Source organism: Epinephelus fuscoguttatus, linkage group LG23 (assembly GCF_011397635.1).
Source record: "Epinephelus fuscoguttatus linkage group LG23, E.fuscoguttatus.final_Chr_v1".
Taxonomy (NCBI): Eukaryota; Metazoa; Chordata; class Actinopteri; order Perciformes; family Serranidae; genus Epinephelus; species Epinephelus fuscoguttatus.
The window spans coordinates 34,125,732-34,152,339 of record NC_064774.1 but is presented as its reverse complement, the minus strand read 5'-3'; the positions used below and the strand labels follow the sequence as shown (position 1 = coordinate 34,152,339).

At 40.7% G+C, this 26,608-nt stretch overlaps 1 protein-coding gene across 12 annotated transcripts in view; it reads left to right on the top strand.

Annotated features, from left to right (window-relative positions):
• The first annotated feature begins 1,085 nt into the window (after positions 1 to 1,085).
• camk2d1 (calcium/calmodulin-dependent protein kinase (CaM kinase) II delta 1) overlaps positions 1,086 to 26,608 on the top strand; it is a 216,301-nt gene continuing 190,778 nt past the window's right edge. For all 12 annotated transcript variants that reach the window (XM_049568860.1, XM_049568856.1, XM_049568862.1 and 9 more), the window contains exons 1-2: positions 1,086 to 1,292; positions 10,667 to 10,761. In XM_049568860.1, the coding sequence (XP_049424817.1) occupies positions 1,231 to 1,292; positions 10,667 to 10,761 (157 nt within the window). In that variant the 5' untranslated portion in view covers positions 1,086 to 1,230. The remainder of the gene's footprint in view (positions 1,293 to 10,666; positions 10,762 to 26,608) is intronic.

Genomic DNA, 26,608 nt, shown 5'->3' with positions numbered 1-26,608 from the left:
TACTGGAATTCTTAATTTAGGTGGTGTTCCTCATTCAACCATCTGCCTCTGATTTAAAAAACAAACAAACAAAAAAAGAAAACAAAACAAATCACAACAACATTTTTTGTTTTTATCAGATGGTACTGATACTTCTCTGTCAGCAGCACATTCTTCCTGCAACGATATATATATATATACGTATGTATGTATATATATATATATATATATATATATATAGTCTAAAAAGAGGTGTGAGGTAGTTACAATGGGCACCTGTGCATGCTATTATGATGGGTTCTAGTGTGCTCTAACTTCTAGTCATGAAGCGCACACACACACACACACACACACACACACACACACAGAGTTTTAGACATAAAACTCTGTATATTTACCAACAGTATGTCTTACTGCTGCTTTTATATCTGCTTGCAGATGTACCCAGCTTGTCAGTCTTGATTATGATATGATTAAACAGAGCCTTTATGATGGACAACATCAACATACATATTACCCAGCAATCATCATTACATATTAAAAACTACGAAAGAAAATAGGCTGTTATTAGTTTCACCAAATTGTTTTTTATCGTGAATTATGTTTTTTGTAGTTAATGTAGAATAAGCATAGAATTTGTTACAGATGATACTGTTTTACAAAACCAGAAAACCATGATGGAGATGCCTCTTAGAGCATATGCAGAAAATCACACCATTTTTGATTTAATATGAGCTCTAGGCCTACTTTGAACATGAGTGTTGGGTTTAGAATGATCAAACAGGACTGAAAAGTGGTTTGAAAATATCTTCAACAATTAGGTTTTATCCTTTTGAATACATCCCAATACAGTTATGTTCTACATTTACACACAAGTAAATTAAAACAGGTGTTAATTATGGTATATTTTGAAAGGACGCCACCGGATATGTGATAGCGCATATTAAGTCTGTCTTGACTGCGGTCAACTAATTTAAGTGTCAGTGTTGAGACAAACACAACAGCAGGTCGCGACGTCCCTGTCAACTCCAGGAGGAACTGCCAGGATCTGCGATCAGGAGCAGGGAGGAGCGACATCGAGCTGTATCGTATTCAGGACTCATTTACCGAATCATTCCGACGTTTGTTCTCAATTTATCCGCCGAAAGGCGACAAGTGGCACTTTGGGAGTCAGAGGGGGAAAGGATTTGTGGACTGTATTGAAGCGACTGAGGCTTTCCGTTTCCCAAGTTGGTCCGCGCTCACCTTATCATGGCTTCAACGACTTGCACAAGGTTTACCGATGAGTACCAGCTGTACGAGGAACTGGGAAAGTAAGTTCTCTAATCTCTTTACTAATGTTTTAATAGAAGGTTACAGGAGAGTTTTATCCCGCTGTGCTTTTACTATCTATTTCAATTAATCGAAACCCCCGCTGGAGTCTTACCTGTTCTTACCTTGATTGTGTGTAGTTAGTAAGCGCGTACGGGGCAGGACGTCACGCCAACTCCCATTCAAATGTCTTCAGATTTACGTGTACCTTTGTTCAACGAAAACCGCGAGCCTTAAAAATGATTTAAAAAATGACTCGGTGTTGAGCCCCGGAGCGTTATGATTAATAGGCTACTCCCTGTGCTCGTATGTTTGTCTCAACTTTTTTAATCGGTTTCTGCTCGTCTGCGCCCATCAGCGTGTATCTTGGAGGAACAATGTCTTGTGACGCCATACCAATAAAAACAAGTTGATTCTTTTAGGGGAAACATCGGTGAGTGCTTTGAAACAAATGCCGAATTTAAAAGTGCCATATCACAATCTGCCTGTAATCTGAATTCATGCTCTAGCGTCCATTTATCTCTGGCCACGTGCCAGACAAGTAAAAACAAGCAGAAATTTGGATGGAATTCGGTGTTAATGTCATTAGCAGCGCACACAAGGCAGTGGGGAAGCCTCTACGGGAGACCTGTCACCTGTGCTGCTCTCAGTCCACTGCAGTGAACCGAAGCCTGCCTTTAGCTAACACCATGATGGTAACCTTATGTATAAGCCCATAAGAAACCCAGTGTTTCTCAGTAATTTGGGCAGTTTGTACAAGTTTCCGCCCTTTTTTCAAAATGCGAAGTTTTGAAATTCCTCAGTGGTGTGTCTGTGGCACCACACACACTACAGCGCATTCACACATTTTTTTGTTTCTCCAACAACGACAACCACTGTATGTTTTCTGCAAAATGTAGAACACAGCTAAATATGTACCTCCACACCACTTAAATCTCGGCTAGCCTATATATATTAATACAGGTAAACGCAGTCTTTGAGTTTTGGGAAGGCGTGGCTCTCCTTTTTGACCTGGCTTCAGGGTAAAGCATGTAGTTTGTTTAGTGAATTTAGGCCTAAAAATAAATCGCATGGGAGAGCTCTGAGCTGACATAGTGACCTATCAGCATTAATCATTTATCACATTGACTAAATACCAGCTATTACATCAGTAATAGTTCCACTCTGTCCTTGGTAGCCTAATGTTTGGATAGTTTTGGAAGCTGATACTCCAGCTGCATATTTTTAGAGTAAGCACCTACTGTAAGGAAGCCTTTAGGAGGGGAATGTCTACTTACAAAGTGAGAATTGGTCAGTTTACAGAAGGACGGGTATTTCTAGAGACATACACACTAACCGTTTTTAACTTTGGGGCAGCATAGTGGTGCAGTGGTAAGCACTGTTGTCTCACAGCAAGAGCATTCTGGGTCCGTATCCCCTAGCTGGCTGGGGCTCCTCTGTGTGGAGTTTGCATGTTCTCCCAGTGTCAGTGTGGGTTTGCTCCGGGTTCTAAGGCTTCCTCCTACAGTCTAAAGACATGCAGGTTAATTGATGACTCTAAATTGCACGTAGGTGTGAATGTGAGTGTGAATGGTGATCAAACAATCTGTACATTTACATGCACAGTTAAGTTTAGCTATGGTTATAGCTCAGCTAAGCCATTTAACTGGACTACTGTCCTTGTCCCAGTACACAAACATGGGAGGGGAATCGATTTAATGACCAAAGTGTGTCCAGCTGCGCTACAATAGGTGGCGATATGCCCCCTTTCAGCTTGTTAGTATTGGACCTTTTTCCAGTTGACCTATTACGTCACAGACCAAACAATCAACAAACAAGTTAGGTACGGTTAGCTAGAAGCAAACTGGTACCATGGTGGACAACTTAACAGCTATGTACATTTTGCCCATCCAAAAATGCACAGCTCTGGATGTAGATTTCTCCTAGGCCTGAATGATGTATCTTTTAAGTATCGCTGTCGCGATGCACATGTGTGCAATATATACATTGTGGAGCTTGCGATGTGGTTTGCCCTAATTAAATTAAGTAGGGATGCACCGAATATTCGGTAACCGAATATATTCGGCCGAATATTGCAAAAAAACACACATTCGGTATTCGGTGGAATAAATGAAAAGCAAGGCCGAATAATAGCGGCGTGTTTTGATGACGCAGTCAAACAGAGTGTGGTGATGGACGGAGTAAAATCAAAGATACTGGATTAAAATGTCGGCAGTGCAGCGATATTTTAAAGTGTTGGAGAGTGATAGAAGAAAAGCGGTTTGCAAAGAATGTAATACTGAACTATCTAGAGTAGTGTTGGAGGATATATTGGTACCAATGGTAGACTGCGGTACTAAAACACAGTGATAATTTGACAGGAATGTATTCCTTTCAAATACGGCGGCCATAGTGCTCTGCAGCGCAAGATAACGGCTTACCTGCGATGGAGAAGCATGGCTCCAGGTTCAATAATTTCCTCTTCTTGGTGTCATGACTACCCAAAAGTACCTGGACAGCCGAGCTGTGGCGGCACACAGATATGTGACGTGTCAGAGGAGAAACGAGCCGTTCACATTACTCTCTTTGTGGCAAGTAATGGTCCACAAACCTCACTGCACTTAAGGGACTGTTCTTTACTTGTCAGGGGAGGAGGGTGGCTGGTTGATTTTTGGTTGATTTTTATTTTATTTATTTATTTTATTTCAATTCCCCCTATGTTAATCACTTACCGATGCCATTTTTCAAGTATGAATAAGTCAATAAGTAATTTATTCTACTGAAATTTCATTGATGTATTATAGAAAGGTGATTTATCTTTTTATAAATGACAAAAGGCACATCTGCCTCATTTTCGCTGTGGTATCATGATTCTACTCAGAAACGTGATACTTTCACTGGTATCGTACTGTGGGTCCCAATTTTGGTACCTTGACAACACTAATCTGGAGGGGAGTGTGCACAGTCCTTTGCTGTGGTTTTGGGTGTGGCTCGGTTATAAATGTCTCAGACTCGGGAAAATGCGACCCGAGCCACGCGCTAGTGTGTGTGTGTGTGTGTGTGTGTGAGTGTGTGTGTGAGAGTGCATGGGGGCCTGACTCCGCCGTGCGTGATACAGAGAGCACAGGAGAATTGTAAAGGCGCAACTATGTGGAGACAGACGTGGCATGCCATCGTGTAAACAATGTAAGTCATCATGTTATAAGGTGAAACATTTCACTGTATAATACGATAAATAGTATAATGTTATGTTGTTATATGAAGCGTCCGTTGCGCAAAATAATATAACTTTAGTTTATGAAGAGATAAGACAGAGCCCTCTCCTCTCCTCTTATATGCTTTACTCACAAGTGTGTAAATTGACCTGGTTATGAAGCATCCATAACGGCAAATAATATAACGAAAGAGCTAAGACGAAAAAAAAAAAATCAGATGGTGGTTTCACTGAACAAATGCCTATTTTCAGCATATTTTATGCTATTGCTTTCAAAGCAATATTGGCCTAATAATTCCAGAATGATTAATTCTCACCAAGTAGAGCTACTGAAGTCATCTGGTGAAAAATAATGCACCCTTAAAAAAATAGAACTCGCAATATATATCACTGGGGGCAAAAAAATCGCAATGTCAATTTTTCCCAATATCGTGCAGCCCTAATTTCTCCATGTTGTTACTGGCTTTTTCTTCTGTTACACATTTAATGCTATGTGACTTCTGGAAACTGCAAAGCTGAGGAGCATATGCAGAGCACCTCAGCCAGTTTGGGTCTGATTGACTGTTTATATGCAGGAGGAATTCCACTCCTAACCGCATTATCTGGGTGCGTTAGTCCAACTATGAGGAATTTGATTTAGTACGATTTCAGTCTGACTAACATGTTTATATGTACTTCAAAAGTCTGGTTTAAGTCGGACTGACACAAATCGATTTTCTCTGTCATGTAAACATACTGAATGTTTGTATAAACAAAACAGCCAGCAGGACAGGATCATGGACGGCACGGGTGTGACATTTTGATGACGTGTTATGTGTGTGACCCACTGTGGGATATTTAAAAAGTAGCTGTTAGCAGTGAACTCAAAGATAGAAAAGCTGCTGAAAATGTCTGCAAATAGGGAAAATGGTGAGGTCCAGGAGCACCTAACTGGGGATTCCCACCAAAAACTTCAAAAGCATGGTCGCCAGTGGGCGCTCTGGTCGCTCTGACATCGCTCACACTGCCAGCTCCAGCAGGCACTTGCAGTGGCCAAAGGGGTGGGGTGCAGATGTGTCCATCTAGGCTGACTGGCTGTGCACTTTACAAGTATGAACAAATACACTATCATTTATGTCTTCACTATGTATTATTCATGACTTTCATTACACAATTAAAATAACGTAAATAAACACTGTCATATCGTCTTTATGAGTCTTTTATCATTATGATTTTACCCTCCTGTTGGCACGTAGGACTATTGAGAAATGTAATTGGTGGTAAATAAGCAGGAGCTTATTTGGAGGGAAAAAAGTGTAGCCTATATAGCATGCACGTCTTTGGTTTCCTCTTTCACCATGGATCGCACTTTCGGAACCCTCCTTTGTATTGCATTGCCATATATGCTGAGGAAATGCAGGTTTGGGTCCACAGAGTCCTGCAAACCCGGTCTGCAATTGGCTGCTGCTTTGCCAGCGGCGCTGCTCATTTGCATAAAGTTCAGCTTCTCTCAACTTCTACTTGACACTCTGGTCGCTGGCATCACGGCACTCACTGCAGCCAATGCCCCCAACGCCCTTTGTAGCCAGCGTGCATTGAAAATGAATGGCTACTGGCTGCTTATGACACTCATGAAGCTTTTGGTCGGAATCCACGGTTACCCTCCGTGCAGAGGACGAGATCAGCCGCCAAATAACAGGGACAGTAAATGATTGTTTTTGCTATGTTGTTATTTCATATAAAGTGCTGCTGACATGTACATTATATGTCACACTAGATGTCGCAACTGTGACGCTTCCTTGATTCTGTGATGCCAGCATGCTGTCTAAAGTCACACACTGGAGCGGAATGATGCAGCCATTGTTTGGTTCGGTGTAAAAATGTAAAGGTGACACGAAGACAGTTTTTTGTATTGTATTGCATTGTGTGTGTAAAAATAAAAAAACAAACAAAAAAAGGCTAATATGTCAGCCCTGTGATAGTCTGGTGTTTTGTCCAGGGTGTTTCCTAACTCTTGACCAGTGTCAGCTGTGATAGGCTTCAGCCCTCTTGCAACCCTGTAACAGGATAAGTAGTTACAGATAATTAATCAATGAATGTTCAAGAGAGGAGCAGGGAAGGGTTGTAATGAATTATTGAGCATTTTTGTAATAAGCAAATCACTGAGTCAGAGTTAGTGCTGAAATCTTTATTCAATTGGTGCTTTACACTGTCTGCAACATCACCTGTGCCTTTTACAGATGTCATGTTAACACTTGCTGGTATCATTTAAAAAAAACAACTTCATTCACATACCTTTCATGAATGAAGAATACCTTTCTATGGTACCAGTTTCCCTAAAGCAAATACATGTCAGAGAAACAGACATGTCTGAAGGGCCTGTGCCCGAAACGTCAGATGCCGTGATATTCAGATTAAATCTTGGGAGCTGTATCTAGTGTGCGGACTCAACTTTTTCTCCATTGATGCCTCTTTGTGGTCCAGCACCTAGGCTAAGTCTTTTCTAGGATGTGCGTGTCCTTTTGTTCTCTTTTATCTAGTTGTTCCCACGACACTCTAGGAGGCTAGACAGTGATCTCTGGCATCCCAGAGACACTCCCCTAATGCCAAGTCTCACTGCTCCCCTCACCAACCCGACAACCTCCTTTACCTTACTTACACATGGCTTACTCAGCCCAAACAGCACTGCCACCTTCAGCAAACCCAGGCTCCGTTCATGCGAGCTCCAGGTAGAGACTGTGCTGATACTACCTTTCCTAGCACATTCACCATACTTTATTTCACACGCTACATAGCATAACTCCAACATAAACTAAAATTAAAGGAGATGGATAAACTCACAGGATCAGCAAACACACTCACCTTGCAGCATGGTCTCAAAAAAAGGGATTCAAATAGGCCACTCCCACACTTAAATAACCTTCCTCTTCCTGGATTTTCTCCTGAGAGGACTGATTGGTGGATCTTTCCACCTGATCTCAAGGAGTTATGTACCCTGCTTAGTAGTTCCCCCTGCTGGCCCCCAACTGACATTATTCTTCCTCATCCAAATCCACTGACTAGCTCTGGCTGCTTCATCTGACATTTCCTTCACTGTCTTCCTCAAACTCTGTCCCCGCACTCCGAGTTCCCCCAGGAGCGAGACAGTTGATCTTGCTATGAATCTCCTACACCCCACTTCCACTGGACAAATCCTAGTTTTCCATCCTCGCTGCTCAGCTTGTGCTCCTAAGTCTGCATAGCTAAGCTTTATTCTTTCATAGTCTTCTTCCACTGAGTCTTCCTAAGGAACTGTCAGCTCAATGAAATAAACTATCCGTTGAGTCACTGACTGCAACACTATGTCAGGCCTCTGCTTGGTACAAACTATTTCCTGGGGAACAATAAGCTTTCCCCCTACTAAATCTACTTGCATTTCCCAATCACAAGCATCTTCTAGACGGCCACACCCTTGCCTCCTTACTAACTTATCCCTTATGTATTTCTCCCCCTCACGGACAAACTGAATTGCTAAACTCCTATTCTTAAAACCCTCTGAATTTACCTGTCTTCGTTTCCCTTCGATGCCTGCAGCTAAATTTTTCAACACCTGGTTATGTCACCATGTATATCGGCCTTGTGACAAGCTAAATTCACAGCCTGACAAAATATGCTTTAAGGTTGTGGTACCTGAACACAGTGGCCATGATGGGTCCCCATTTACCCACAGTTTTAGGTTCTGGGGGGTTGGTAACACATCGTATGTAGCCCCTACCAGGAATCTAATATGATTCTCATCCATACTCCACAGGTCCCTCCAACTAAGCTTCCTCTTCTCTACACTTTCCCTATTCAACCACTGTCCCTGCTTAGCCTGGGCCACTACCTTTGCACCCCTTAATATCTCTTCCTGTCTACGTATCTGTTCCACAACCAGCTTTCTTTTATCTTTGAGACCTGCTTTACTCCATACCGGTTTGCCTGAGCCAAGCCCCAGGACCCCCCGGCCAAACTGAACATTACCTACAAGCTCTGCATGCCTAAGAGCTGCCTCTGCCTCCTGAACTGCCGACCTTGGGTTCCACTTCTCTCCCTTGGTTGGATTTGGAACTACACTCCTAACTACCACGTCCTTACTCCCAGATAACAAGAGCTCTGTCCTGACCATGGTACATTTAAATTCCTCTGTCAGACTAGATACTGGCAGCTGAAGTATCCTTTTTCCATACAATGCAACACTACTTAGGCACCTAGGAGCCCCCAACCACTGCCTAATATAGGAGCTAACCGACCTATCAGTTCTCTCCACAATGGATATTGGAATTTCATAAATTAATAATGGCCACATTAACCTGGGATATAGCCCAAATTGCAAACACCACAACTTCAACTTTCCTGGAAGTTCTGATTTATCGATTCTGTCCAGTCCTCCAGCCACATCTTTGATAAATTTCACCACCTGTTCCTCATCATTTTACTCCACATTGTACCACCTACCTAAGCTCTATACTGACTTTTCCCTAATTGTTGGGAATTCCTCATCACCTATGACAAACTTCCTATCACTACTTCTAGACTTACTAGGCTTGATCTTCATGCTGGCCCACTTGAGGTTCTTATTTACCTTCTCTAGTAAGCTCTTTTTACATGGCATTGTTGTGGTCACCAGTGTCATGTCATCAATGTAAGCCCTAACTGGTGGAAGATACAACCCATTCTGCCGTCTCTCCAATCCTACCACCCACTTGGAAGTGCTGATGATTACTTCCATCGCCATAGTAAATGCTAATGGAGAAATTGTACACCCTGCCATGATGCCTGTTTCTAGCCTCTGCCAACCTGTTGTGAAACCTGCCGTACTCAGACACAACCTAATATCCTGAAAATATGCTTTCACTAAGTTAACAACTACCTGTGGCACTTTGAAGTAGTCAAACGCACTCCAAATGAGGCTGTGCGGTACTGAACCGAACGCATTTGCAAGATCTAAAAATATTATATGCACGTCCCTTTTTTAATCTTCGCTGCCTCAATCTGGTGCCAGATCATGCAAGTATGCTCTAAATATCCTGCAAAACCTGGTATCCCTGCCTTCTGCACCAACTAGAAGGCAGCACCAAAGTATCTATTAAGCTATTCCTTTCTAAGTAGCTAGCTAATCTCTGCGCTACTACACAAGAAAATCTTCTCTCTCTGACTGGCATACTGACCTCAGTGTCACCTGCGTCCTCTCTTACTACCCTCTCCTCCTCCTCCTCCTCCTCCTCCTCCTCCTCCTCAGTGGCAGTGTTACTGATATCCTGCGAACTGTGGTTTTCTACCTGCCGCTGGACTTCATCTGACTGACTCGACTGACTTCTTAGAAAGTACTGATCAATGCGGCTACTCTGCCCTTTCGTTGCCATACACTTCTTTTTTCCTTGATGAGTTCTGAGGCCTTTTATTGATGTTACTTTCTGCCAGCCGCAAGGACAAACCTGAAGCATCTTGTTCTCGACTGTGCTACTTTTGTCCTCTACAGATGCGCTCACCTTGCCCTGAGTGCTGCTAATTCTAGTCCTTCTAGTTCCTTCTCTAAAGGAATACAGTCATAGAAAGCACAAACTACAAAGTTTGTTTGTACAAATTTGATCCCCAAATACCAGAAAACAATTTTAGGAAGAAATTGCAACAAAAATGTATTTAGTCAAATCTATAGTGTAAAATCAGAAGCCTATCTATCCGGTTCTCCTGGTTGCAGAGCAGTCTTCTCTGGGTGTGTTTGTTTTTTTTCTTTTGCTACCATAAATTCAGTCATGTTGCAGTTAAGGTAGACTCAGAGGTATGTTAGGGTTTTTTTTTTTAATTTACATTGCTTTGGTTGCTAAGGTCTTTACAAGGAGAAAACTAAAAATACCTAAGTGAACATTTTAAGAAATCCTTAGGGAGAAGACTTAAGGGTGTTTTGTGCAACTTATTTTATTTTATGAAACAAGGACTTAAAGGAAAATCTTAAATCAAGGTGTTCTGTGCAAGTGGCCCTTGGTTTTAGTTGGACTAACACAGTAAATGGTTTTTCTCTGATGTCATGTAAATGTACTGATTGCAGAGAATGTGTAAGATGGCTCTTGTAATCCAGTAATTCACTGTTCAATGATAATGTGTCAGATAAAAGTGTTAATGTATCTGTCCTGTATGTTAGGGTGAGTCTTGCCATATAGTGACTGATCCTTATCTCTTTTATAGGGGTGCTTTCTCTGTGGTGAGACGGTGCATGAAGATTTCCACAGGGCAGGAATACGCTGCCAAAATAATCAATACCAAGAAGTTGTCTGCCAGGGGTAAGTACATGCTCTGTAAAGCTGTCATACAACATGTTGCTGTGTTAACTCTGTTGGGGCTGTGGCAACTGGTTATTCTGGGACCGTATCTTTTATTTAATACTGTTCCTTTTTTAGCAATGTCACCCCACAAACCACTTTCCTCTTTTTGTGACTATACATGTTTTCTCCAGCCATTGCCATTTTTCTTTTTTTATGTCTGTAGTAGCAAGAGGTGGTCAGGTTTCAAATGGTAGTAGCTGTGCACACCACATCTTACTCCTGCAGCTTTAAATTCACTTTCGCTTTCACAATTTCCATTGCTTTTCACTTTTGTAACTCCACTTATCAAAGTGACACAACATGAAGGAGGCCAGCAGCTCCTTTTGTGACTCATTCTCTGATATCAACCACAGCCTCTGGTTTCTGATGAGCTGTACATGACTCATAGCGCTGTCTTTCACAGTCAAACACAAGCCAGTGAAGGCATCATGGTGGCAGAATTGGGGGAAAAACCTCTCTTCACCCTTTTTATTCTCTCCATTATCAGTGCAGTGTGGGCCTAGAACCCTGCTGTCTGGATGTTGGACCGCTGATTGATCCCCACGCAAGACCCTAATGGGCTGAGGGGAGAGTTCACAACACACAAATCCACAAACAAAAGGAGATGAAAAGGTTCACAGTGATGGTGAGCGATCGCACAGTGGCAGCAGATGTAGTGTCTAACTTGGAAAGCAGGGGGGTTTCCTAACAGCTGCTTGAAGAAAAGCCAAGAGGGGGAGTACATGTGGCTTTAAAAAGAGACTATCCATACAGCTTTTCTGGATGGTTCAGTGATACAGCAAGATCTCCGATCATTCTTAGCCAATGTGGTGAAAAACTGAAAGCTTCAATGAGAAAGCTTGTGGTTCCTGGGTCTAATTATTGGTGCTGTAGCTCCAGAGGTGAGGGGAGAACATGAGTGATGAAAGGAGGAGTGCAGAAAGAGGAGGGCAGATGTTTATAGAAAGGGAGTCCATGATTGATTCCATGCTCAGATTGCTTTGGCTGAATGCCTTCGCTGAGCCTGAGCCTCTCCCACCTGAAGGGGAAAATGAGAGTGAAAATGGAAAGATGAGAGAAGGTGAAGGTGTATGTGTATGTATGTGTGAAAGGCCATGAGAATGATTGACAGCATAGTTGTTCTGGTGTTTGTACCAAGGGTTTGAGTTATCAGGTAGCTATTTTTAATTTATTTGAATTTTGACCAGGAAAATCTGTTAAGGTCTGAACATATTTAAATCACTCCGGTCTTAATGTCCATTGAAAATAACTCCTCCTCAGAATATGTAACATGTAACAGTAACAGAATAAAGCAGGATTTATACTTCTGGTTGAATCGATGCCTGCCTACGGCATAGGCTCTATGTTGATGCAGATCTTGTGCTGTAACCTACGCCGTAGCCTGATGTGCACCTCCCCTGAAATGTAACTACATGTCGCAGCGATGCAGACCTCCTGTTTATTTTTGTAAGCTGAAAAACATTTCCCTCAGTGGAACCAAAGCTTTTATTTACTTTTATTTCACAGATAAGAAACAATAAATTGCAAAGACAATACAGCCCTCACAAAATAGTGTTTAAGTCCTGTGTGTGATTTATCCTGGCTTCATGTGAGTTATAATGACGCCGATTTGTGCACTTGTTGAAATTGTCTCTATCAAGGAGACTTGCTCTGATTACAGTTTTTTGGGCCGATTCCGATTTGCAGAGTGCTTCGATGGCCGATTCCGATTTTGTCCGATTCCAATTTCATTTTTTTCAAACCACTTTACAGCACACAAGATATTGCAATATTTTCTATCTTTCCGATATCCGATCTTTGCGATAGGTCACTGCACTCGCATTTGCGACAAAAAATAGTTTTGTGCAAGCAAAACAAATCATTCAGCACACTGTGTGAGTATGGATTTCAACCAGCAGCAGAAACGAAAGGTGAATCCCGCCAGTTGTGGGTTAAATGGGGGTCACAGACACAGACAGGAATGTATTCCTGTCAAATACGGCGGCCATAGTGCTCCACGGCGCAAGATAAGGCTTACCGGCGACGGAGAAGTCCGGCTCCAATAATGTCCTCTTCTTGATGTCATGACTGCCCAAAAGTACCTGGACAGCCGAGCCGTGGCAGCACACAGGTATGTGACGTGTCAGAGAAGAAACGAGCCGTTCACATTACTCTCTTTGTGGCAGGTAAAGGTCCGCAAACCTCACCGCACTTTAGGGACTGTTCTTTACTTATAAAGGGATTGTTCTTTACTTGTCAGGGGAGGAGGGTGGCTGGTTGATTTTTATTTTATTTATTTATTTATTTATTTTATTTATTTCGCTCCCCCCTATGTTAATCACTTCTTGATGCTGTTTTTGAAGTATGAATAAGTCATTAAGTAATTTATTCCATTGAAATATCATTGATGTATTATAGAAAAGTGATTTATCTTTTTATAAATGACAAACGGCACATCTGCCTCATTTTCGCTGTGGTATTGTGATACTACTCAGAACCATGATATTTTCACTGGTATCGTACTGTGGGTCCCAATTTTGGTACCGTGACAACACTAATCTGGAGGGGGTTCATCTGCAAAAACTAATGAAAAACTAAACAACGGCCTTTGGTATTCAGTACTCTGCCAAGCGTTTAATTTTATTTGGCTTCGGCTTCGGCCACAAATTTTCATTTTGGTGCACCCCTAGTGGAATAGGCACTGAAACAAGTTTGAAATAACAGAAAACACCTTGACACTGAACCTGTGGTTGAGACAGGACTCCAGTACTACAGCTCTGCAGTGATTACAATATTCTCAAAACTGTTACAAATAATGGTCAGAAGTATGAAAACTATGAGACAGAATCATTTTAGAAGTCACTTGGGGTGATATATCGATTATACTCAATGTATTGCGCCTCCAAGAGGGATGTATAAAATGACTGTATTGCAAACATCAAGTATCAAAAGTCAAATCATTTCATTTTTTCAAGCCATCACCGTGACACTTTGGTGTTTCTCGCCCAAGACTTGCAGGATGCTTCAGAATAAAAGCACCAGCGGTTTCGCTTTGATTTATTTCTTATATCAGTAATTTGTTTACTTTATTATAACAGCACTTTATCTATCTACTGTATTACAACCCTTTATTGTAACAAAACTTTATTAAATTTTATTATAACAATATTTTATTTAACTTTACTATAACAGTCTGCTATTTAACTTTAATATCAATACTTTGATTTAACTTTATCATAACTACTTTAACTTCATTATAACAGTACTTTATTTAACTTCATATTTTATAACAATTCTTTATAAACCTTCATAAAACAATATTTTAACAAAATTTATTATAACAATACTGTATTTAACTTTATTATAACAGTAACTACTTTATTTGATTTCATTATAACAATTCTTTATTTAACTTTATTGCAACAGTCATTTATTTAAATTTATTAGAACAGTACTTTATTAACTTTATTGTAACAGTAGCTTGTTTAGTAGTTTAGCATTTTAGTCATCCTATAGTTGCTTAGAGGAGATGTCAAAATATTGAGATGTATATTGTGTATTGTGATAAAGCCTAAAAAATATCTCAGTATTATTTATAGGTCATAATGTACAGCCCCAATGTCCCTATTTTTTTTACTATGTTCCTACTACAGACAGATACAGTAGTTTACTGTTTGACCAGTTGAAAGATATTGCAGCAGGCAGGCTGAACTGAAGGTCACATTCAATGAGGGGAAACCCCAGACTCCCTGCCAACGCTGCTGCTGCTGCTGTTGCTGTGTTATGAAAAAACCTAAACAGGAAGCTCCATCTAATTGGAGAGGCCGTAAACCTCTGGCTTCACACCAAATGCAGTTCACGTCCAAGGGATGTCCACGTGACTCTACTAAAGCTTTCATAAAGTACAACATCAGGAAGAGAGTGTATTTATCCTTTATTTAGCTGGAAAGGTCCCATTAATATATAAGACCTTTTACTCCTGTCCTGTTTAATCCTGATAGTCTCTACTTCTAGAAAGTACAGAGTTGTATCCTGTGAGAGTGTGTTTGTGCCATCACTTGAAATATACAGAATATTTAGTTGGATTGAGAGCAGCATTAATGTAACTCCTTTAGTTCATTTTTACTCTTACCCTAACCCTGTAGTGCTATTTATCAGTATAGATTGATGAATTGCACTAAGGGTAAGAGGAAAAATATATCCTTGATTTTGGGGTGAATTGTCCCTTAAGGTCTAGACTCCACTTTGATTGGATCCAAAGTGTAAAACATGTCAGATTCTATCTCTCAAGAAACAAGCGGTATTCAGCACTTGTTTTTGCTTATGTGTTATTTTGTTAATGATTGCATGTTTGAAGTCGCATTGTTTGACCATATTATTTCTGTTAAATCTTCTTGTGGTACTCTGAATTAATAAGTAGACTTGGAAGTTTAATCTAAGTAAGGTAACCTGTACATGTAGATATCAGTTGCAGTATTGTAAAGGGTTGGGACTCCTGGGTCCTAGGTTTGCAAGACATAGCAGCGCACGCATCTCAGCCTGTGATACTCATACTGTGCTTTTTTTTGAGGATGCTTACTTAATGATGAAAATAGCATTTCAGACATCCATGTATCATTGCCGGGACCTCAAACTTACTTGACGTACTTGAGGTTCCACTAAAATGTGTCCATAGAATCGAGGAAATTGTTGAAGTAGCAAAAGTTTGCATCCAATGCTTGTTGAGATTCTTATGAGTCAGTCCAAACAGGTCCTGGCAAAGTAGTGGATTTTGGGTGAGATTTGGTTGTTTGTTTGTGTAAATATAGACAGCAGTGATGTGCTGGTCGCCTTTTCTTAAAACCCAAACTACCTTCGCCTGTTTAGTCTCACCACCAAACAATCAGAGATCTCCGCCTTCTGGTAGTCTGAGGACACTCCTTTTTAAAGTGTGTTTAACACACTGGAGAAAAATGCCGGCAACAAAGCAATGCCTCTTGCATTTTTGAAAAGGACACGCCCTCCCGGAAATGTGCGCTCCCCCTTTTCTTGTCCCCAAGCAAACAAACACACAGAGAGCTTGAAAATGGATGCCGAGAGATTTAACTCTGTTTACGTGTGCTCAGTCCACCAGATTGTGGAAATGAAGGACTTACAGCGACTTTTAATGCAGTCGGACTATGTTTACGAGCAAAAGAGTTCAGCAAGCCACCGAAGGACCGCCCTGCGGATTTACTATTGGTTCTGCAACGTAGGGAGTTTTTTTAAACTGTGAAATTGTATCCGCCCATCTAAACACAAAATCAGGGAGAAAGTCATCAGTCTTTAGTTAAGCAAAGTGTCTAAAGACTGATTTGTGAGTCTGTCGCCTGTTATGAGAGCCAATACACCCTGCCCTAAACCCAAATATATGCATTAATCAATGACCTGAACTCAACCTGCCAACCCACAAATTGGAGCTGAAAGTTTCCGGTAATGACCACCCCTTGTAACCTACATTTCAAGTAAATATCACAAGGTTTTCTGTTAAAATGGTACAAACATAGGAAGACAGCAAGTACTCACCCATCTTTATAGTGGTTATGTCTTAAATATGATCTTGTGTGCACAGCTGATACTGTGCATGGTTTGATTACATGAGAGCACAGCTGGGAGGTATAGAGATTTGTTTAATGACGTTACGGAAGTGCATATTTAAAGGATTCAGCATGGACAGAGAGGCACTTGCTTGCTGTCAGGACACAATGTTAGGCCTTTGTATTTTCAGAGGGAAATATTTTTACCAGACATTGTAAGAGGAGAGATTTAAATATGTAAAACAACAGATTTTTGTCATCAAAACTGGATAAAAGAAACCCTGAGTGCAGCAGCACTGATGATAATGCTGCTTGCTTATTGCATTTAAGGAAGATTGAGAGGGACTTGGAGAGAGATGGTGGAAGGTGGTCTATCATATAATATTTCTGTGCATTATTAATTACTCCTTCACAGCGCTGCTTTGTCACTTAATGACCTTGTGTGTGTGTGTGTGTGTGTGTGTGTGTGTGTGTGTGTGTGTGTATACACAGAACATGTAACTAAACATCATCCAGATGTACTCAACTGAGAGCCTGTCTTCACTGACAGCACAGGCTTGTATGAAGGGAAAACTAGGGCAGTGGTTAAACACAGACCTAGTGATGCTTGGACTCAGCGGAGTGGAAATGATCACTTGACAAACCCACCAGGCTGTGGAAAAGCTAGCTATGGTTCAGGAGCCAGCCATTCTGTCATTTTGCTTCTGGAAAATACCCGAGGCCCCAGCCGCTCACCGTGAACTCTTCATTCCCATGGAAACAAAAGAGATGGAGCACTAAATATAGTCTGTGGGGTAATATAGGCGTTGAAGTATATTACAATCTTTGTGCTGTTAATTATGCCACTGCATGATGCTGTCAGTATTGTATGAATCCCTTGCTTCAGACATGTTTTGCTCAACAATTCCCACACACTTCCCTCTACATGCATACACATAACACAGGACTGTCTAAAGTGCTCTATCAGAGCACACACCACTGGCCGGTGTATATGCAGTGCCAGTGGTTGGCTTAGCAGCTAATGTCAGGGGCTCAGCATGCTATTTACACAGTCCCCTGCTAAGACTAGACATAAGAGAAGGCTCAAGTGAGATATATTGTGCGTTTGTATGTGTGTGTCAGAAAGGGAAAAAGAGACCTAACACAAAGTGGTGGTGTGCGCCATGTGTACAATCTAAATGGTATTTGAGTGTCTTGTCACTGTATTCACAGCTCAGCCCTCAGTTTCTGGCTGACCCATATGGCCTATGACTGGGATGACCAGCAAGCAGTTTATACAGCCCTGTTGACAATAACACAAATGATGACTCAGAAACCCCTGAGAGAATGTCCTTGTGTTTGTCACCGTTTAAGTAGTGTCTCTCTTGCCTGTGTGTCCTGACCCTAATTGCTTACGTCAAAGACTATAAGCTGATTGCACTTAATATTTTACACCAGCATCACTCGTTTATTCAGAAATCCCACCATGCTATTTTCTGCTGTGAATGTAGATCATCCAGTTGGAATACATCAGACTCTATAGATGTGTGTTTCCAAACAATCTCTGTGTGGTGTGCAGTGGATAATGTTAAAGCAATAGTTTCACATTTTGGGAAATACACTTACTCGCTGCCTTGCCAAGAGTTAGCTGAGAAGAATAATACTATTCTCTATGGGGGTAACAATACATGTATTTGTATTGAACCGTTCTGTACGAGGCTTTTGGTTTGGTAAGCATTACAAACTGAACGATTCGTAAAATACATTTGGACCTTTTACATTTGGACAGTAATATATAAAGCTTAAACTGTGCTCGAAAAGGCAGCCCACAGGACGGAGCAGGCAATATGCTGTCTACCTCTCCCATCCCCAAACCAGAAAATTCTACTCTGGTGAGACATACTGGGAGGCAGATACACTAAACAAGCTCTTTGTAAGATGGTTAGTAAGATAGCAGTGGCTGATGTTTTTCTGTTGTGTTACATCAATTTTGCGCAGGCTGAAAAAACAGGGCTTCAGACTAATGGTCACAAACTTAAATTAATGAGCAGATACAAGAAGAATACAATGACTGTTTGGCAGATAGGCTCTGGGATCTCAGTGCTATGTTATCTCAGTTGGCATCCCAGTGTTAGGGGCAAACTAAGATCTTTCCCGGTGACAAAAGAATGCAATAAACTCACTATTGTTGTGTCAGCGGATGCACCCTATTGATACCCTGATAATGCTGCATTGTAAACAACGAATCCCTGTTAAAATCAGAGGGAGAGGTAGTTAATATTCAGTGTTCAATGTTCAATGCTCAATTCAGTAAAAATGTTAGTAATAGCATTGTAATAAATAATAGAGTATTGGGCGAAGGTAAATTGTAAGGTTCTCATGATGTGTTCAAGGTAATCTTGTAAAATATAGTTTTTGACAAACTTGAAGGAGAAATTTGTTGATGATTTCACAGCAATATAAAATAGATATTGGAGAGAGAATAATTATATAGTAAAATGCTTTTGAAGCAGTTTTTTGAAATATGTTTTTCATGTGAAAGGTTACATTAGAGATTGTTTTATAAATGTGTATGACTGAATTTGTGTTCATTGAAATGTAATGTAATGAAACTTTTTTTTATGAGAAGCTGTTTTTGTTGTATGTGTTGGTAAGAAAACACCCCAGAAGATGGGTCACTCAGGTACAGTTCCATTATTGTTCATTGTGAAAAAAAAATATCAAACTTTAAATCAATTCAATCAATCAATTTTATTTATAAAGCCCAATATCACAAATAACAATTTGCCTCAGAGGGCTTTACAACATACGGCATCCCTCTGTCCTTTGGACCCTCACAGTGGATAAGGAAAAACTCCCCAAAAAAACCCTTTAATGGGGGAAAAACCTAAGGAAGAGCAAGTGAGGAGGGATCCCTCTTCCACGATGGACAAACGTGCAATAGATGTGGTAAGAAACATAAATTTACAAAAGGGGGGGATGTGTTATTCTTATATTTTAGTTTTTACTATCGACTTTTCACCCAAGAGGCTGGTGTTTGATTGACAGATGGAGTTTGGAGTTTTGTTTTATGTCCTTGCATTTCTATTTTACATGAGCATAAAACCTCACTGTGTTTAACCCCTGTTATTGATTCAGTAGAGACAAAAAGCTTTTTACTCTCTCTTACTGTCTACTTCCAACTGAAGTTTGAGTTCATATTCAGCCCCTCCGATGAGGGAAACACAGTAGGAAAGTTTTAGAGTTGACAAGAAACCGTGAAGCTTAACAGCAGTGTAATGAGAGAAGCATGTGTATATTTGTAAGAATTCACCCTAGACTCTCTCTTCTTTTAACTGATGCACAGCTGCTCATGGAAGGCTAAAAATATCTCATTAGAACGATGCAAGGGAGCGTGAAAAACAAATCAGGCTGCCATGTTATAGTGCAACTGTCAGCGGGAGTGTAGGACTCCCCAGTTCTTGGCAGAAGGTATGTTCATCTCTGCCTGCCTAATTTCCCCATCAATCAACTGGCAGGGAAGGATTGATCGTTCCAGCCTGTCTTTTTTTAAAATAGTAATTAATGTTATTTCCACTTCAGCTCAAGCTCTAGTGTTCAATCTGAAGAGAAGAGAAGATAAATCAGTCAAAGAATGATGATGGGGAGATGAAGGCACGGAGGAACACAAGTTAGGGAAAATCAACAGCATTTGTCTGCTATCAGCCACTCAATCAAAGCCCACAGGGGGCACCTCGTCAATACTGATAAGTTGTATTGTCTCGTCCCTTGTGCATTAATAACATAGGATGGATTTCTGTGGATTAAGTCTCTCTGAAGTCAGTGCTTTTTCTGATGAATCAACCTGGAGAAGAAGATAAAGGACCACTTTTTTTCCTGTTTGCTTTCTTTTGCCCAAAATCAGCTTGAGAACAAGTAGATGTTTGAAGGCTGATCTGATATTGTATTGAAAAATGGTATGCATGGGGGTTAGAAAAAAACTGATTGACTGTAGTATTGCAATTTTATTTAATTTTTTATGCCTCCATGCCAGCTGTGGCTGGAGGCTTTGTGTTTTCTGGTTGCTCCTCCTCGTCTTTTCCTAACCACTTTTCTTGACCTCGATGGAAAACGTCACGAGGTCAAGGGAAGATGTGAAGGAGAATTCATAAGAACTTAGGAAAAGATAACTGTGGTGCTGAGAGAATCCAACTGGGCTATGTAATTATGCGATGGCGGATGTTAATGATGTGGGTCTGCTGTGGTGAAAATACAATGTTCTGAAGATGGACTACAAAAAGCGCATATTAGATAATGCGCCTCATACATTCTCATTATGTTGTTTCATGCAGGATATATAAACGTGGACAACACGGTGAAAGATATTATGTAATTACTAAGGTCTAAGGAATTGAATTAAAAAAAGGAACAAAGGCTACTAGCCACAAACTGAAACGAAAATGATTTAAAAGAGGGCACTGAGTTTGCTAACCTAATTAATGATGTTACTAAAGGCTGGCAATACAACAATGCTCAAATGAATAAATGACTGATGAAACTGAGAATATGTTACGGGTGCGTGTCCCCTCCGCCCACAGCTGTGTTCAACTTGTTTGTTTAATTCACCTTATTTTTCACGGAAACACGGAGGCAAAACAGAACGCAGCCAGCTTCCGTTTTTTTTGTGCGACTAATCTGATGTTTTTAAAGTCTGTAAACACAATGATTGAACAAACATTACTATTTCTGTGTGCACATTTTGTAATTAATAACATGGTTATTGTAGATTAGCTGGGCTAACCGTTAACTGTTAGCCGTTAGCCGTTAGCGGTGTCTGTAATAACTCAATAACTCGGTCTGTGAAAAATATTTTTTCAAGCGGATGTCTTAGTTACAACATGATTGAGCTAACTGGAGTAGTTTCATGTCGTATCCGACAACGGGAGACTTTTAACAGATGACGTCCTCATGTTAGCTTTGCTGCTAGTGTTAGCTGTCCCTGTCAGCTGCAGCCACTGATGCTTTCTAGATGTCGTGATTTCCCAAAACTGAATAAATACCACACATAGCAACACAAAACTGCTTTGCTAGCTCAATCATGTTGTAACGGCTGGATGGTTGATGCGTACATGCTGATTCGGGTGCTATCAGAACCGATCCGTGCATCACTTTGGCTTAATAATCAACTCAGTCAATAAAAACAACCTGTCGATAGAAAAGCAGCGTACACCTCACATATTTATTTATCACAGTTGAGCACACGTTTGGTTGGCATGCAGGAGCACCGTCTGTGTGTCTGTGTGTTGAGGATGTGAGCTGCAGCTTCAGCTGCTCAGGTAGAGAGGCTGTGTAGCCCAGTGTGTTTTTTCGCTGATTTGGTTCTGCAGGTTCTCTGCTGGTACACTGGAGACAGGGATCAAGCAGTTTGTCTCACTCGGGATAGATTGTGCTTTTTTGGTTCATAGTTTTTGATTGACGTGCGATTTATTCGCGTTTAGAGAGAATCATTTTTACCAGCAATTACCGGATGATGGAAACGTGGGCACAGTTATCTATATAAAATACACAGACTAACTAACTAACTGACTAACAAACAATTGAAAATTGAAAAAATTAGCTTGCACCGTTAGCTCTGGTGAGGGAAAGCATGAGGGAAGGCGGCTGACCGGAAGTCACGCACAAAAATACAGAAGTTGATCACTATTTACTTCCGTGTTTGAAAATAAGGTGGATAACAGGATAGACAAATATTAAATGCATTATTTTGTTTTTCCGTGTGGGGAAAAAAAAAAAAAAATAATGGAAATCCACGTGCTTTTTCCATTTTCTTCTTCAAATGGGTAGTTGGAATAGAAATTAGACCACAGCCAGTAACCAACTTGTGTTTGGCCTTTATTGTTATATCAATATTATGTGTCCCTAATGCATAGATAGATAGATAAAAAAATAAATAATAATATTAATAATAAAAGTGAAAAATAATAGAAGTGATGCTGCTGTGCCTCGTGCGTAAATGCGCACAGCGTCTATTTATGGGAAAACGCGCTTATTGTTTCTGCTACGGGGTGGGGTGCTCACTGCAAGTATTTAATAACCTCAAGCAGATATCATTTAACATTACAGTCTTTTGTATAGTGCCCAATTCTCTCTTTTTGTTATGATCCTTCCACAGTAGCTCCACAGGGAAACACTGTACAGGGGAATAAAAAGTGGGAAGCAGTAACTTCATTGATTATTTAAATCTACAGATACACCAATTAGATGCGCATTTACGCACGAGGCACATTGATTATCTATTTTTTTTTTTCAATTCAACTTTATTTATATAGCACCGAATCACAACAAAAGTCATCTCAGGGCACTTTTCACATAGAGCAAGTTTAGGAAAAAACTCCCCTTTAATGGGAAGAAACCTCGAGCAGAACCCGGCTCTAGGTGGGCGGCCGTCTGCTTTGACCGGTTGGGTTGAGAGAGAAAAGGGGGGGGGGGCACAGAGAAGCAGAACATCCCATCCGCATAGCCAATGCCAATGTTTTGAGATGCAATAGGGGCAGATAATAGGCCTATAACAATAAAGGCGAAAAACAAGTAGGTTTCTGATTTTGGTTTCATTTCTATTTCAATTAGGCATTTGAAGACGAAAACGGGAAAAGCATGTGGATTTTCGTTTTTTCTCATTCACATGAAAATCGGAAGATTAAAATAATGCATTGTATATTTGTTTATCCTGTTATAAAACAAGTTAAACAAAGCTGTGGACGGAGGGTACACCAATAGTAACAAAACATTCATAGATCGCGTCTAAGTTTAACATAATGTTGAAAGTTCAAAACATATAGCATATGAACAAGTTATGGCATCGCTTGGTTGCTTCAAATATTGCCGCCGCAAGGACTTGTGGGACGGAATTATCTCCTTTTCTTTTGTAAAGGATGGTTAAGTGTACCCTATGCTAAAGGAGATTAGAAAGGAAGCACTGAAGCACCTTTCCTTAAAATTTGGAGAATTCGACCAGCTCTTACAGGGTCTGACATTAACGGTTGCCCGAATACCCGGGGCAAGTAAAAATAACCGACGGGCCAGCAGACCCTGCGCAGACATGCCCGATCGGGCAAGCAGCACCGACTCGGACACACACACATACCGGACAGCCTCTCAGTCCTTAGCTGCTAACGTTAGCTCATGTACAACACAGGTACCACACAGAAACTTTTACAAAGGGTCATAATGTGCTTCTAGTGACTGTCAAATCGCCAGTGAAAGTTGTTTTAAATGCAGACACGGAGAGCAGAGCGATAGATAAGAACAGCATGCTGCCTGCTCTCATGGGACAAAGATCCTCTGAGAAGAAAGACGGTTCACTCTGCTCTGCCGACAGGAACAAACTGGGAGGCAAAGATCCTCTCTGAGGAAGAGGGCTCATGTTGCTGCAGGGTTCACCAAAACGTTTTTTTGTTTTTTCTTTTAATAAATTGAACACACATTAAAGAACATACAAGATCCTGTAGAGAGTTAATACATATAATACAATACAATAAACATTGTCAAATTAAATGAAGGAAGAGGATTTTTTAAAGGCAAATTAAATATTGGGGATTTATGTAAAAATATACATAGAGACATATAAATAATTATATAATTAAAGATATGTAGGCTATGTTAGGTGAATACTCCTGTCAGTGACCCTGACCACTGGCATTGGCTAAAGAACTGGAGTTGGTCACCGGATGCTGCACTGTGGCTGCCCACTGCTCCCAGTGTATACAGTAGGATGGGTCAAATGCAGAGGTCAAATTTTGTCTGAGAAAGGACAATAAAGAATCTTCTTCTTCTAATAATTTCTTAATAACTAGGAGATAACAAAAAAGAGATTTCAAAGACTTAAAAAATAAGGCACATGAATCAAAACAACAAGAAACGAGATATATCCCCAGTCATGCACACCCAGTTTTAATAAACTCAGTACTGTTTTTCAGCACATACATTGTTTAGCACATATTGTTATTGCGCCATTAGTTTTGGCCTTGGTGCCCCACGTTTTGGCCATGATGCCCCAATAAATTTGTATTTATCAAAGGCCAAAGTGGCCTTGCCCTAAAAATATCTTGACTCCAGGCCTGTAATTGTGTATTTCCTCTCCTGTTTCTGTCCTCAGAGGGGCCAGCTGCAGTGTGCTGCTTTTTTATGTGCTGCTGCCTCCATTGGCTAAGCGTCTCTGCTGATGTAAGATATAAGTTATGTGCGAAAATATGCACCACACAGCCAGAAAAAGAACCTCTTAGGCAGGGCAAGTAAGAATTTAGATGGGGCAAGTAGATTTGAGAAGTACTTGCCCGGCAGGGCAAGTAGGAAAAAACCTTAACGTCAGACACAGTCTCATCAATCAATCAATCAATCAATCAATCAATCAATCAATCAATCAATCAATCAATCAATCAATCAATCAATTTTATTTATAAAGCCCAATATCACAAATCACAATTTGCCTCACAGGGCTTTAGAGCATACAACATCCCTCTGTCCTTTGGACCCTCACAGCGGATAAGGAAAAACTCCCCTAAGACTAAGAACGAGGCTTTCAAATGAATTATAATCTAGTTTAGGTTTAGGGCTGATTAACAGGCTAGAGTTAAAAATGGCTGCAACTCCCCCTCCTCGGCCGCTGCCTCGAGGAATATGGGTATTATTATGACTGGGAGGAGTGGACTCATTTAGACTAACATATTCATCTTGACACAGCCAGGTTTCAGTGAGACTGAGTAAATCAATATGATTATCTGATATTAATTTGTGTCTAACGCTGCTTATCATGGCTGCCACTTAGATACTTCCGGGCCACTCATCTAGGAACCTTCCTAAGCAAAAAAGACTATTTGACCGCAGCCCTGTTTTTGTCTAGAACTCAAGAATTCATACACCTATTATGACAAAATTTCCCAAAAATGTCTCATAGGATGTTGCAAGGTGAGGTGCAGGGAAGCATGGTGAGACTTCAGGACAAGAATACATCACACTGACAGGGAGTTATGCTGAGAAAATTAGGCAGACTTTTATTTTCAGTCTCTAAAACAAAGCAAAGTTAAACAAAATAAAGACTAAGCACGAACACCTCATGCTCATTACACAGCTCAAATAGTGCCGGAGCTGTTCCTCATTAACCAGTCCATTTTCTCATTGCACACACACTTATATCATGGGAGCTCGCCTTACCAGTTCAAACTGGCCTATTAGGTCAGCCTGTAGAATAGAGGGTTGACAAGGTTAACAACAAATATACAGTGATTTTTAGTTTGCTCATACCAACCAAGTCTCATGTGACTCTTAATGATAAATGCTATACATTCAAAGTAAGCAAATCACTTGTACAACATTCAATATTTATCTTAATTAGCTGTCACACATTGTTTGACCAACCAAACTTGAGAGCCCGCCTACTCCTACACCTCTAATGGTGGAGGAACTGCCATCTAAGGCACTGGCCTACACCAAGACAAGTTGAGGATGGATGTGGAGTTCCTAGATATGAAACTTCTTCTATATTTATACAGTGTATACAATGAATAAGCGGATTGCTCTCTTCTGATTAGGAAGTGTTAGTGTAAACTGGAAAGAGTTCAGGTATTATAGGATCTTGTTCATGGGTAAGAATAATTGTACTATATGTGATTGTGGTTCTACTGCTTGGTCTGTTTGCCTTTTTGTATCATTTGCCATAGCTACAGTAGTTAAGCCTGAGGCCCCTCCCAAGTTGTCTGTCATTGGTGTCATCCACTCAGGTGCTGCCTCTCTCCATGTCTTTGAAACATAGGGATAAACTGGAGTACTCCCTCTGGGCTTTATTCTAAATCCTCATTTAGCCAAGTAGGGCAGCCACTTGAGGGACATGCTGCCTGCTTTAATTAGGGCTTCTTTGTCCATCAGACAGAGACTGGGTTCTCCAATCTTAGAGACAGCATCTTCCAGCTGTACTCGCCGCCTTAATAAACCACTTTGCTGACTCTGTGAGAGCACAAGGTCTGTCCCTCTGAAGCTTTTTGGCTCTTTGGAAATGCAATCCTTTCCCTCGTTCTCTGTCCCTTTCTTATCTCTGTTCTCTGCACCTCCTATACAAAGGGAGGCCATTATTCTTCATAGTGTCGACCTCTGAACTTTGCATCTTTGTGTTCATCAATGATAGTGTGGATGTGTCGAGGACCTCTGGGAGATGTGGTCCCAGAACTCCTCTCATGCACGTCCAAAACAAACCTCCCTGATTTGTATAATGTATGAATGTAATGCTGCAGTCCAAAAGAGTGTAGATGGAGTTAGTTTTC